Source organism: Pristis pectinata, chromosome 15 (genome assembly GCF_009764475.1).
Source record: "Pristis pectinata isolate sPriPec2 chromosome 15, sPriPec2.1.pri, whole genome shotgun sequence".
Taxonomy (NCBI): Eukaryota; Metazoa; Chordata; class Chondrichthyes; order Rhinopristiformes; family Pristidae; genus Pristis; species Pristis pectinata.
This window is the reverse complement of record NC_067419.1, coordinates 23,128,241-23,143,444: the sequence shown is the minus strand read 5'-3', so window position 1 is coordinate 23,143,444 and position 15,204 is coordinate 23,128,241. Positions and strand designations below refer to the sequence as shown.

The window sequence follows — 15,204 nt, the reverse complement described above, 5'->3', positions numbered from 1 at the left end:
AAGATAAATGGCAAATATTTGTAGACAAAACCAGGGCATTTGTCTCAAGTCTGCAGGAATGGCCAGCATGCATGGGACAGGGAACAATGGAGTGTAAACTGGGTTAGTAGATAGATCAGTTGAGATCTACTAATGACTTGAGAATGAATGAATAACCTATTCTAGAGGGAGAGAGAAATTATGTAAATCTTGAATAAAATCAGCTTGATTGGTGGAATGGAGTTACCTCACTCCAGAATCAAAGCAGGTTGTCTGATACACCACTAGGGTTTTTCCATGATGCACTATGAATTTATCTTAATTTCTGTAGACTTTTGCCCTCCATATTAAAAGGTAACCTAGTTCCATGAATGCAAATTACTCCCTGGCACTTCAAATGCCCATGGTCAGGAATGAACTGTAAACACTGCAGTCCATTTACAACAGTTTTATCAAAGCTCAGGCTGACATTCAAATTACCAAATGATTTTCTTTTTCCACTCTCTCCCCAATTTAATAGGCATTGAACAACAAATTAGATTAGGAATCTCACACTATATTTCCTCTTCCCCCGGTTAAGCAAAGGCCGGGAACCAATCTGAGGATCGAACCATTTGAGGGATGTGTGGACAGAAAAGGAAAATTGATTAGAGGTGGAGGTAAAGGTGAAAGACCAATTATGAATGACAAAGCAGATTTAAGGGGCTGTAGGGTCAAACCCTACTATTATTTGGTACGTGGTTTAAAAACCGTTTTAGTTGCTTACAGCTTTGTACCATACCCAATGTCACACCTCCATAATGGGTGCCAAGAATGCTTTGAATGCAGTTACATCATCAATTTTGCACAGATGAAAAGCAGTTTCTATTCACAGCAATACAATAGATACAGTTCTACCCTTTGGTTAATCACACCTTGTATCAGCTTAGCTTGGTATCAGATGAGTCAACTTCAACATGGTCTCAAGCTAAAGAATAGAAACAAACCATTGAAGTTCTTAGACACCCTGTAAGAATAAAGCAGAGGCTGACTTAAATGTTTCAAGAGTACAGATAGTCTCTGACATGCTCTCAACACATTTATAATTAAGGAGCATTTATAATTAACCAACAGGAAGTGCAGTCATGTGCACGCACATTACTTCTCCCCGATAAGCAAGTTAAATCCACAACCTGCAAGTGTGAATATGCTGCTGCCAGCTGAGACTCAATACTGTTGTTACCAAATTCTCCAGTAGATGACCTTGAAGAATAAAATTCCCTCCAATTTAGAATTAGAGTAGTAGAATAAAGAATATGCAGAAAACAGCTTTTTACTCAAAATACATTCCTGGTCTCAGTATCTCAGCAAGCATAGTGGCATGTGTCTTTAAGCATGACTAAAAGTATCAGGTTATGATCAGAGCAAGACATGAAGACCAACAATGCTGGTTCAGAGAAAGGAAATCAATCTGAGCACCATAGTAGTAAATAACAGCAACACTTTAAATCCAAGGACTTAAGTATGAACCACTCAAACAAAAAAGGACTATAATCACACAGAATATACAGTAACAGTGCACTTTAATTAAATGGATTCTTACTCTTGGACACACACCATCATTTTAATTCAGTTCTGCAAGTTGCTCAAAGATTGTATCAATTTAGCTTCGGACATTTCAGGAATGAAATAAAGAAAGAAAATGAAAATTTTACTAATCTATCAGAATACGTACTAGTGGTATATAGAATATACAAAGTGGTCTGATTATCTAACCCGCAGAATAAAATTTTTTTTATTCATTCAAGGGATGTGGGCTTCGCAAGCTGAGCCAACATTTAATTGCTCATCCTTAATTACCCTTGAAGGTGGTGGGGACTTGCTGCAGTCCTTGAGGTGTGGGTATACCCACAAATGAACAGAAGGAAATAGGAGCTGGAGTCGGCCACCTGGCCCCTCAAGCCTTTCCCGCCATTCATTATCTTGGCTGATCTGCTCCAGGCCTCAACTCCCCTTCCATTCCAGTTCCCTACAGCCCTCAATTTTCAATTGTTTAAAAATTTTGTACCTCCTCCTTAAGTGGTCTAAACCTCCACAATTCAGAGAATTCCAGAGATTCACCGCCTTCTGCGCAAAAACTTCCTATGCAGTACAGCTCTAAGTGACCACCCCCTAATCTTATAGCTATGTACTCTCTCTGAGAGTCTCCCTCTAGTCGAAACACCTGAACATTCACTGTCACATCCTCCAAGGATCTTGATTCAATCATTCTTCTTGTAAAAACTGTGTATAATTTATGTTTTTCTTGTGAATGCTGCTATCTGATGCTATGTGCCTGTGATCCTGCTGCTAGTAAGTTTTTCATTGCACCTATGCATACATATACTTGTGTCTATGACATAAATTCAACTTTGAATTCCAAATCTAATTTCTTAGTGACTCGTGATAGGACAGCCCCTTCATCCCAGGAATTAGCTTCATGTATCTCTTTTGGGTTGTCTCCAATGCCAGTATATCCTCTCTTAAGGGGACTAAAATTGTGTATAGTAGTCCAAGTGTGGCCTTACCAACACCTGGGCACAGATTTGACAATGTGTAAGTGGGGTAAGGGGTGGCAAGTTGCAAGCAGTGGAGCAGTAAATGAAGCAATGATGAAATAGCAGTGAGAACTGTGGCATGTGCATTTAAACATGCCTTAAAAGATCAGAGTCACGTTACACGTGGATAAAGTAAAAGGTATTGTAAATCTGATTCTCACTGCAAAATAGGTTGTACACCATGCATTGATTTACAGTTGGGTTTAAGTATATGAAAAAGGCAGTAGATGGGGCTAACTTTAAAAGCTTTCTGAATATATCCACATTAAAATGTGTTCAGATTTGCAGAAGTAATGATAATTCTTGTTTTCATTACTTTTAAAAAAAGAAACAGATTATAACTGAGATTATAAAATCAGGTCTAATTGAGCAGAGTTAAAAATTTGAGAAGCCAGTAACCTAAATTGCTGCAAGGGCCATATACGTTATACAAAATCAACATGGAAACCACTCATTTACAGTACTGAATTTCACTTAAATATTCAGAATCACATGCTGTTTCATCCAGTGCAATTTACTAGAGTAAAGGTCCCATTATCAAGATGAGTGCGACAAAACAAAGACTTTTGAGCAAGTTGGTTGTGAAAAATCCTGCAAACAGACCACTTATAACTGGAAAATAAAGAGAACCAAATTTATTTCAAATTTGCAAAACTGGTTTAATTACTCAAGAACATTGGCTTGAGTTTTAAATGGAAAAGGGGGTGGAATTTTGCAACATGCTCACAAAATGTTGATAATTTCAGCATCTCAATTGTTTTTTCCTTAACCACATTCAGTAAACTGTTAGAAACCCATCTTCAGTGGCCTGCAGATCCCCCCCACCCCACTCATTTCCCTTAATAATGAACAAGCATCAATAACAGCTACTGTCTCAAAGAGGAAACAATTTTTTTTGTACATACGTGATATCTCTACGTTGATAGCAGCCTTGAAGTAAACAAGTAATCAGGTCATCAAGAAAGTCAATGTCATTTATCAGGAGAGCCTCTTCAAGCTCCTAGTAAAGTGGGAGGGAAAAAAGCATGAAGTGTAGTTAATTGTATAAATCAATTAAACAATCAGACAAACCATTGACCCCCGTGAGACTGTGTCACCTTTGCCAAATAAATCAGTGGACAGATTTCAAAACTGATAACACAGTATGCTAATATAATTTTTTTGACAAGTAAAGCTCCCATTATCAAAATGGGCACGACAATACAAGGAAACAAAAGACTTGAACAAGTTGGTTGTTAAAAAACCTGCAGACGGACTAACTAGAAAATAAACAGAACCAAATTTATTTCAAATTTGCAAAAAAACTTATTTAATACTCAAGAAGATTAGCTTGAGTTTTAAACAGAAAAGTAGGTGGAATTTTGCAATGTGCTCACAAAATATTGATAACTTCAACATCTCATAATAAAACAGTGACCTGGCGTATATAGTCAACAGTGCATTTGAGTAATCTGTTTAGATGTCCATTTTTTAAACTCCTTAATCCCTTTCATCTTCCCTCATAAAATGGTCCATTATGTCGGTTTACATCTCCCTCCATGGTAATCCTCAAGTTATCACTGACGCTCGCAGGTAGCCCTCCTTTACACGTGAACACATGTAACAAATGATGACAAGCTCTGGGAACACGGGGGGATGTCTCCACACAACAGCATGGAGATGCACGTTGTGCATGTCACACAGCACAGAAACAGGCCCTTCAGTCCACCACGCCCATGCCAACCATCAAGTACCCGACTCCATTAATCCCATTTCCTAGCACTATCTAAAAGATCAGACTTGAAAATCCAAACATTTCCTTTTATTAGTTGATCTAATTTCTCTGCCATCACTTTAGCAGAGCAAACATGGCATGTTCCTGTCAGCATGACACTTCCTCACTGTAGGAACGTGGAGGTGGGCATGCACGAATAACACAATTGATGAAATTCTTTGCTCAGAATTTCCAGTTTTATTTGGCTCAGTACAAAACACACTCACCCAATATAAAAAGGTGCCCTCCGGAGACTTGGAAAACAAAATCTAAGCTAACAAACAGTGTGATACTGAGGGAATGCTGCATTTTGGAAGTGTTATCTTTTGGATGAAACAAAACCAAGGATCCCCTCTTCTCTCGGGTAGCCAGAAAAGATCCCATGGTACTATTTGGAAGCAATGTAGGGAAGTTATTTTGGCCAGAATGCATCCCTCAAATGGCATCACTCTAAAACCATATATAGCCATTATCACATTGCTGTGTGTGGGGGGCCTGTTAAATGCAAACTGTCTGCCATGAGAGTACAATTTAAAAGTATTTAATTGACTTTAAACTACCTTGGGGCATTTTGAGATTGTGAAAGACACTATGTAAATGCAAGTCTTTCTTTCTATGTAGTGTTTTTCACACTTTAGTGCATTCATAAAGCGCTTCACAGCCTATTTAGTATTTCTTACAAAGTAGTCACCTCTCTCCAGACATCATCTCTGTCTGAAGTCAAAATGTTCACAATCTCAGCAACATACCTGACCCCAAACATAGCTTCTTGACGTTTTTTCCATTACAAAGAGTTAATTACCTCAATTTCTACAATGTTCCCTTGTCTGCAAGTCATCAGCCCACAAGTTGCTGTAATATTCATCATTCTTCAGTTATCTTCAGACTTAATTAACCCAGTGCTTTACACACCAATCTCCATCACCAATAAACTTTGGTTCATTCAAAACTATTTGTAGGACTGGTATCCTAATCTACATCAAGCCTTACTTACCACTAATTGTCATTATTCCTCCAATTTTAAAATCTCATCTTCAAGTTCAAATTTTTATTGATCTCCAAGTGCCTTCAAACACAACACCGTCCAAGACGCAAAGTCCCAACATTTCCTACTATGTACCCACTTCCAGATTTACCAGCTGCTGTACCAGGTTTTATACTTTAACTATTTAAATGTCGATTATAATAATCTGTGCAATCTGACTCGGCATTATTCTATAACTGATAAATTTCATCACGTAGTTTGAAAAGTACTTTTTATTTCAATGTGTATTTTATACTAATAGGAGTATGGTCTGGTCTAGTTTTTGATATTTACTAGCTCGAAGGAAAGTTTGATATTCTGAGTTGCCCGAGTGTCTATTGTGCAAAGCTGAATCTGTACTTCCATACACCAAGAAAAGGCAAGTAATCCTTTGTTAATCACCTTAAAGGCAAGTACCCACAACCTTCCACCACAATGGAAAATAAATCTAACATTGACACAATTTCTCTTACAAACAGGGAGTTTAGGGGTTGGGGTACATGCTTTTTATGTTGCACACCTCTAATTATACCACTATCACAGTTTAGGGATCACTAATCCAAGAGCTCCTTGTATGACTATTCTTACATTGTTAGCCACTTTGGTCTGAAGGTAGATAAATCACCTGGAACAGATGGACTACACCCCAGGATTCTGAAAGAAATAGCTGAAGGGATTGTGGAGGTATTAGTAGTGATCTTTCAAGAATCACTAGATCCAGGAATGGTTCCTTTAAAGAAGGAAGGGAGGCAAAAGACAGGATAGGCTAGTTAGCCCAACTTCAGTGGTTGATAAGATGTTAGAATCTATTATTAAGGATGAAGTTTCAGGGTACTTGGAAGTACATGATAAAATAGGCTGAAGTCAGCATGGTTTCCTTCAGGGGAAATTTTGCCTGACAAATCTGTTGGAATTCATTGAGGAAGTAACAGGCAGGACAGAAAAAGGAGAGTCAATGGATATTGTTTCCTTGGATTTTAAGAAGGCCTTTGACAAGGTGCCACACAAGGCTGCTAAACAAGACAGGAGCTCATGGTATTACAGGAAAGGTACTAGCATGGATAGAAGATTGGCTGACTGCCAGAAGGCAAAGAGTTGGAATAAAGGGGGCCATTTTGGTTGGCTGCTGGTGACTAGTGGTGTTCCGCAGATGTTGGTGTTGGGTCTGCTACTTTTCATGTTATATGTTAATGATCTGGGTAATGGAATTGATGGCTTTGTGGCCAAGTTTGTGGATGATACAAAAGATAAGTGGAGGGGCAGGTAATGCTGAGGAAGCAGGGAGTCTGCAGAAGAACTTGGACAGGTTGGGAGAATAGTCAAAGAAATGGCAGGTGGAATACAGCGTAGGGAAGTGTATGGTCATGCAATTTGGTAGAAGGAATAAAGGCATGAACTACTTTCTAAACAGGGAGCGAATTCAGAAATTGGAGGTGTAAAGGGACTTGAGAGTCCTAATGCAGGACTCCCTACAGGTTAATTCGGTAGTAAGGAAGGCAAATGCAACGTTAGCATTCATTTTGAGAGGACTAGAATATAAAAGCAAGGATGTAATGCTGAGGCTTAATAAGGTGTTGGTCAGGCTGCATTTGGAGTATTGTGAACAGTTTTGGGCCCCATATCAAAGGATGTGCTGGCATTAGAGAGGGTCCAGAGGAGGTTTACAAGAATGATCCCATGAATGAAAGGGTTAACACAAGAGGAGCATTTGATGACTCTGGGCCTGTACTCGCTGGAATTTAGAAGGATGAGAGGGGATCTCATTGAAACCTACAGAACACTGAAAAGCCTGGATGGAGTGGATGTGGAGAGCATGTTTCCAGTAGTGGGAGAGTCTAGGACCAGAGGGCACAGTCTCAGAATAGACGGATGTTCCTTTAGAACAGAGACAAGGAGGAATTTCTTTAGCCAGAGGGTGTGAATCTGTAGAATTCATTACCACAGATGGCTGTGGAGGCCAAGTAATTGGGTATATTTAAAGTGGAGGTTGATGGGTTTTTGATTGGTAAGGGTGTCACAGGTTACAGGGAAAAGGCAGGAGAATGGGGTTGAGAGGGAAAAATAAATCAGCCATGATTCAGAGCAGACTTAATGGGCCGAATGGTCTAATTTTGCTTCATGTCTTGTGGACATCAAATTAACTTCAGACTATAGCAATAGCTCCTACCTTCTTTCCACCAGCCAGTCCTGGAATAGACATCTGGCATTGGGAAGAGGAAGACTGTGCAGTGGCGTGTCAATGTCCTACTAGTGCGGCAGTGCGGACTCACGTCTGAGATTTTGTTCTGCCAGCTTCCTTTGCGAGCTGCTCACGGTACAATTTCTTGTATTTAAACACATTTCCACCCCACCCCCAACTGCTCAGCTTTTCACAGAATCTGGTCATCTCAATTGTCTTCAATTTATTTGATTTCTCTTCCTATTGTCTCCTGTTGATATTCTTTCTGCAATTTAACTACCTCCTCCTTTGCACTTACTTTACAGTCATTCAATTGCTTTTTCTCCTCTTCTCACCATTCACCTTATTTTTGTTCTGTCCCTTTTTGATTCTCATTTGCAATTTCCTCCAGTTTTGATGTACTTTTGACTTCTGAAATGCTAACTTGTTTGTCCTCTCCATAGATTCTGCCATTTCTATTTTGTTTCAAGTCTCTTCGCACATTGCTGTTAAGTAGAGGCATTCCTCCAGGTCACATCGATAGCTCTAATCTTTACAGCATCCTCCATGTATTATTCACTGTTGTACAGGAACAAAAAATTCCCACCCACTCAAATAAGGCTAAGCCACTTTTAAAATGAGTACATTAAAATGTAGTTCCATTCAATCAAATGGTGACAGTAAAGGTTCATTTCTTTACCATCTAATTGGCTACTAGTTCAGTTACTGCACTTGTGCCACTTAAAACATAGAACATTACAGCACAGTACAGGCCCTTCAGCCCATGATGTTGTGCCAACATTTTATCCTGCTCTAATACTAATTTAACCTTTCCCTCCCACATAGCCCTCCATTTTTCGACCATTCATGTGGCTATCTAAGAATGTCTTAAATGTCCCTAATGTATCTGCCCCCACAACGTCTGCCAGAAGTGCGTTCCACGCACCCACCACTGTGCGTAAAAAAAAAGTACCTCAGACGTCCCCTTTATACCTTCCTCCAATCACCTTAAAATTATGCCCCCTCATGTTGGCCATTTTCACCCTGGGAAAAAGTCTGACTGTCCACTCAATCTATGCCTCTTATCATCTTGTACACTGCTATCAAGTCACCTCTCATCCTCCGTCGCTCCAAAGAGAAAAGCCCTAGTTCACTCAACCTATCCTCATAAGACATGCTCTCCAATCCAGGTTGCATCCTGGTAAATCTCCTCTGCACCCTCTCTAAAGCTTCCACATCCTTCCTATAATGAAGTGACCAGAACTGAACACAATACTCTAAGTGTGGTCTAACCAGAGTTCTGTAGAGCTGCAACATGAACTCATGGCTCTTGACTCAATCCCCTGACTAATGAAGGACAACACACCATATGCCTTCTTAACAACCCTATCGACCTGCATGGAACCTTGAGGGATCAATGGATGTGGACCCCAAGATTCCCCTGTTCCTCCACACTACTAAGAGTCCTGCTATTAACCTTGTATTCTGCCTTCAAATTTTATCTCCCAAAGTGCATCACTCCACACTTTTCTGGGTTGAACTCCATCTGCCACTTCTCAGCCCAGCTGTGCATCCCATCAATGTCCTGTTGTAAGTTACAGCAACCTTCTACACTGTCCACAACACCACCAACCTTCATGTCATCAGCAAACTTACTAACCCACCCTTCCACTTCCTCACCCAAGTCATTTATAAAAATCACAAAGAGCAGGGGTCCCAGAACAGATCCCTGCAGAACACCACTGGTCACTGACCTCCAGGCAGAATATGCTCCATCTACCACCACCCTGTCTTCTATGGGCGAGCCAATTCTGAATCCACACAGCCAAGTTTCCCTGGATCCCATGCCTCCTAACTTTCTGAATGAGCCTTCCATGAGGAACCTCATCAAACACCTTACTAAAATCCATGTACACCACATCCACTGCTCTACCTTCAATGCGCTTTGTCACATCCTCAAATAATTCAATTAGGCTCGTGAGGCATGACCTGCCCCTCAAAAAGTCATGCTGATGGTCTTTAATCAGCCTATGCTTCTCCAAATGCCCATAAATCCTGTCTCTAAGAATCTTCTCCAGTAATTTCCCACCACTGAAGTAAGACTCACTGGTCTGTAATTCCCAGGGTTATTCCTACTCCCTTTCTTAAACAAAGGAACAACATTTGCCACCCTCCAATCATCTGGTACTACTCTTGTGGCCAGTGAGGACTCAAAGATCACCTCTAAAGGTGCAAAAACCTTTTCCCTCGCTTCCCGTAATAACCTTGGATATATCCCATCGGCCCCGGTGACTTACCTATGTTAATGTTTTTCAAAAGTTCCAGCACATCCTCTTTCCTCACGTCGACATGCCCTTGCATATCAGCCTATTGTACGCCATCCTCACAAACGTCAAGGTCTCTCTCTCACTGGTGCATACTAAAATATTCATTAAGGACCTCCCCTACCTCTTCCAACTCCAGGCACATGTTTCCACTTATCCCTGATCAGCCCTACCCTCACTCTAGTCATCCTCCTATTCCTCACGTATGTGTAGAATGCCTTGAGGTTTTCCTTAATCCTACTCACCAATGCCCTCTCATGCCCCCTTCTAGCTCTCCCAAGTCCATTATTAAGCTCCCTCCTGGCTACCTTGTAACTCTCCAGGGCTCCGTCTGATCCATGTTTTTTAAACCTCAGGTAAGCTTCTTTTTCCTCTTGACAAGATATTCTACATCTCAACAACCACTGTTCCTTCACTCTACCATCACTTTACCCTGCCTCAATGGGACAAACCTATCCAGAACCCCATGCAAGTGTTCCCTAAACAACCTCCACATTTCCGCTGCGCTCTTCCCCAAGAACATCTGTTCCCAATTTACGCTCCCAAGTTCCTGCCTAATAGCATCATAATTCCCCCTCCTCCAATTAAATACTTTCCCATATCGTCTGCTCCTATCCCTCTCCGAGGCTATGGTAAAGGTCAAGGAGTTATGGTCACTGTCTCCAAAATGCTCTCCCACCAAGAGATCGGACACCTGATCAGGCTCATTGCCTGGTACCAGGTCCAGTACAGCCTCTCTTCTAGCCAGCCTGTCCACATACTGTGTCAGGAATCCTTCCTGGACACACCTAACACACTCTGCTCCATCTATCCCCTTTACACTAAGGAGGTGCCAATCAATTAGGGAAGTTGAAATCACCCATGACAACAACCCTGTTATTTTTGCACTCTCCAAAATCTGCCCCTCGACCTACTCCTCAGTGTCTCTGCTACTATTGGGGGGGGGGGGGGGGGGGGGTTTGTACAATACTCCCAATAGAGTGATCACTCCCTTCCTGTTTCTGACTTCCACCCACACTGACTCAGTAGACAATCCCTCCAGGACGCCCTCTTTCTATGGCTGTGACACTGCCCTTGATCAGCAAAGCCACTCCCCTCTTTTACCTCCTTCCCTGTCCCTTTTGAAACATCTAAACCCTGGACTTAATGATGACATTTAAAAAAAAAACTGGGCTACATTTCAAAAATCTTACTTTTTCAGGATCTGGGCATCATTAACAAGGCCTGCAATTATTCACATGCTTAAGTACCCTTGAATTGAGTGGCTTGGTAGACCGCTTCAGGTGGTCATGGTGGGTATGGAGTTGCACTCAAACCGGACTAATGAACTACAAGGGTTTTTAATGACAATCCAGTGGTTTCATGGTCACCATTAAAAATAATTAGTTTTTTTTTTGAAAAAAACAGGTTATTAATCTTTTCAAATCACCCCTATCACCTACACTATAAACCTCAAGATATCCACCTTGCTCCACCCCACCCCTCCAACTTTTTATACTGGCCATCTTCCCTCTATCTTTTTTTAAAAAAGCACGTGAAGGGTCTCGAGCCAAAAAGTTGACTGCCCATTTCTCTCCATAGATGCTGCCTGGCCTGCTGAGTTGCTCCAAGCTTTGTGTGTTGCTCCAGAATTTGCTGTGTTTTGTGTCTCCAAACCTCAAGATATCTTTCCCCTCCAAGTCTGGCCTCTGGATCATCCTCAAATTTAACCATTCCTGCACTGGCTGATGCACCTTCAGTATCAAAGCCCTAAACTCTGGAATTCCCAACCCCAAACATCCACCTTGTCACCAATCTTCTGTTTGACACTTGGTTTGGCTTCAAATTTTGTTTGATAATGCTTCTGTAAAGCAACTGAGGATATTTTGCTTCAATGAAAGCATTATGTAGATATAGTTGCCACAGTCATTGGTTGATTAATTGTCCAAATCCATCCCCAACTTTATGTGGCACATCTGCAAAACTTTGCTCTGATCTTAAAGTAAAAAAAACTGAAGATGCTTGAAATCTGAAACAAACTCAGAATGCTGGCAATAAAGCCAGAAAGTATTGGGAAAACTCAGCAGGTCACACAGTATCTGCAGAAAGAAGCCCTTCAAGACCCGAAACATTGATCGTCTCTTTCCAGAGATGCTACCTGATCTGCTGAGATTTCTATCATTTTCTTATTTTTTTTATTTCAGTCTTTTGGCATCTGCCATTATTTTTTGATTTTCAAAGTGCTGGTAATAATCTGTTGATCAGGTAGCATCTGTGGACAGAGACAGAGCTGACATTTTAGGCAAATGACCTCAATCAGTTGGTTGTAGAATTGCTTAGCTCTGACCACAGCACATCGTTTTCAGAACTTAGCTGCACACATGCAGCCCTATACAGTTTCACCACCAGGCTGGCACCACATTGAAGAACAGCAGCAGGAATGAAAAACAATCCCCCTGCACACAAGAAACGTTCAACTGAGCCAGGAAAAAACAATAATTTTTTCAGACATAGACTTTTACCAAAATTAAAAGGAAAGAACACTGGTGTAGAATGCAAACCCAGCTTTCCTATCTGCAAGTGCTGTTTTAACTGCTGAATGTTTGCAGTATTTGCTATTTTTTCAAAATTCAGATTTCCAGCACCCACAGTAATTTACTTTGGTTTTATACTTTACTACACACACCTCACTAAGCCAGATTTGGTCCCCTGTCTCGGTGGCAATGGCAGCGCAAGGTTGCAGATTGTGGAGGAATTCTGCTGTTTATGTTACCACTCATACAATACTGCCACGGACAGATGCATCTTCAACAAGTAGTTTGAGGACAAGGTTGTGTTGTCCAGCTTGATAACTGCACTTGCTGGAAATCTGAAATAAAAACAGAATGCTGGAAATAACAGGCAAGGCAGAATTGTGGAGAGATAAACAGAAAAAAAATCCATCAGGTGAAAGGCCATTGACCCAAAGGCAGGAACCATCGCCTTTGTGAACTTTAAATTGTGTTGAGTCCTCTTACAAAATAGAAAAACACCTCTTCCTGTCAGAGTAGCAATTATTTATGATTATTCCTCGTCACCTCTGAACATCACAGAATTGTCCACACCTGCTACACCTGAAAATCAGAACAGGCAGATTCTACTGCATTGAATCACACTGGAAGAGTGGACTGGATTTCTCCTGGAGCTCATAATTGGAATGCAATATGAATGTGCAGGAATGAAGCATCTTCAGGGGCAATTCCACAATTCCAGATCTTTGTTACTGCAGGATTTTGAGGACCAATACAAATGACATATGTTTTTAACATTCTCAACAAATTTTCTTTTGGAACTTGTGTCTGATTCAGTTAATAACATTCACTTCTTATTTCAGCCCCATTCCGAGGATCTGAGTCACAAATTTTACTGACACTCCTATGTTGCAATTGTACAATATATGCTCCGACAAGTTTTACAGAAACAAAAACAAACAGCAAGCCGCAATGGGTTGAGTTGGAATGCTGGCTGAAATTACAGTTAAAGTATTGAATTTTTGAAAGAGCAGAGAAAGGTAACAAACTGGAAGGATGTAGGGAGAACATGCCGGAGCACATAGCAAGAAGACTGTGGGTTGGGTGAAGCCTGGAAAAGGATGAACAAGAAGCCAGAACCAATGAAGCAGAAAGCACATTCTGCAGATGAAACTAATGCTATGTACAGGCACAAGGATTTAGTATTTGCATTGTGGAAACCAATGGAAGTTGGGGCGGTGGGGGGTTGGAAACACTCAGCCACTATCCATAGAAAGGAGAAACAGGAGTTAACATATAAATATAAAAAACTAATAATTCTTTGGGAGACTGGTCATGGCACACATCAACTCCAACCTCCCAGGCAATCTCCCGCTACAATTTGGCCCTACACTCATCTCTGGAACATCTTGATAACAAAGACATCTATGCCAGACTCTTATTTATTGACTATAGCTCTGCCTTCAGTACCATAATTCCAAACGCTCATCTCCAAACCCTTAGACCTAGGACTCAGCATCTCCCTCTGCAACTGGATCCTCGACTTCCTGGCCGACAAATCACAATCTGTAAGGACAGGCGGGGCACCTCCACCACGATTATCCTCAACACTTGTGCCCCACAAGGCTACTTCCTCAGCCCTTTACTTTACTCCCTATATACTCATGACTGCGTGGCCAGATTCTGCTCCGACTCCACCTACAAGTTTGCAGATGATGCCACTGTAATGGGCCACATCTCAAACAATGACTCAGCAGAGTATAGGCCCCTGTATTTAACAATGGCACTGAGGTGGAGATGGTTGAGAGCTTCAAGTTCCTAGGTGTAAATATCACCAATAGATTGTCCTGATCCAACCACGCAGACAATATGGCCAAGAAAGCACACCAGCACCTCTACTTTCTCCGAAGGCTATAGAAATTTGGCAATGTCCCTGCTGAGTCTTAACTATTTTTATAGACGCACCATTGAAAGCTTCCTATCCGGATGCATCACAGCTTGGTATGGCAACAGCTCTGCCCAAGGCAGCAAGAAATTGCAGACTGTTGTGGACACAACTCAGTCCATCATGAAAACCAGTCTCCCCTCCATTGACTTTGTACACTCTTCCTGCTTCCTCAAGAAAGCAGCCAACATAATCAAAGATCCCTCAAGGACAGCTTCTACCCTGCTGTCATAAGACATTTGAACTGACCTCTTGTATGATAAAGATGAACTCTTGATCTCTCAACCTACCTTTTCATGTCCCTTGCACCCTATTTGCCCACCTGCATTGCACTCTCTCTGTAACGGTAACTGTAACACTATATTCTGCATGTCTTATTGCCTTTCCTTTTGTGCTACCTCAATGTAGTTATGTTTTGGAAAGATCTGCATGGATGGCATGCAAAACAAAGTTTATTTCACTGTATCTTGGTACACATGCCAATAATAAACTAATTATCAATTCTGCCTCTGCAAAAACTTCCAAATTTATTGGTAGGACAAGCAAACAAACACCCAGTGCCCTCTCCCTGTATTGCAGCCCAAGCTGCACTCAGTCAGCTACATTGGGCAGGCCAATTTGTTCGCATGCTGACAGTAGGTGGGCAATAGATGGACAGAGAAAAAGATTCAAAGTCATGCTCAAAGCCTCCTTGAAGAAATACAACATCGCCATCGACTCCTGGGAATTCCTGGCCTGTGACCACTCAAAATGTGGAGGCGCAGCATTCAGGATGGTAACGAGAACCTCAAGGCTATCCTTCAAGAGCACATCATCCTTGCACAAGTGGAAGTGGTGGCCCATGTCACAAACTACACACCCACCCATCTTGTTAGTGACCACATGCCTCATCAATGGAAGAGTCCATGGTTCCAATACTGACTTTATTAACCACTTTAGAATCCACAAAACTGGAA

General features: G+C 41.3%; 1 protein-coding gene across 2 annotated transcripts in view; it reads right to left on the bottom strand.

Annotated features, from left to right (window-relative positions):
- LOC127578622 (chromatin remodeling regulator CECR2) overlaps positions 1 to 15,204 on the bottom strand; it is a 111,291-nt gene that overhangs the window by 53,619 nt on the left and 42,468 nt on the right. Inside the window, exons 1-2 of one of the 2 annotated variants that reach the window (XM_052030800.1) lie at positions 12,480 to 12,527; positions 3,461 to 3,555 (exon numbers count right to left, since the gene is read on the bottom strand). Coding sequence is in view for 1 of the 2 variants with exons in the window: in XM_052030799.1 (XP_051886759.1) it covers positions 3,461 to 3,555 (95 nt within the window). In the remaining variant the exon portion in view is untranslated. Of the gene's footprint in view, positions 1 to 3,460; positions 3,556 to 12,479; positions 12,528 to 15,204 lie in introns of those variants that run through there. The other variant, XM_052030799.1, reaches the window with a different exon arrangement.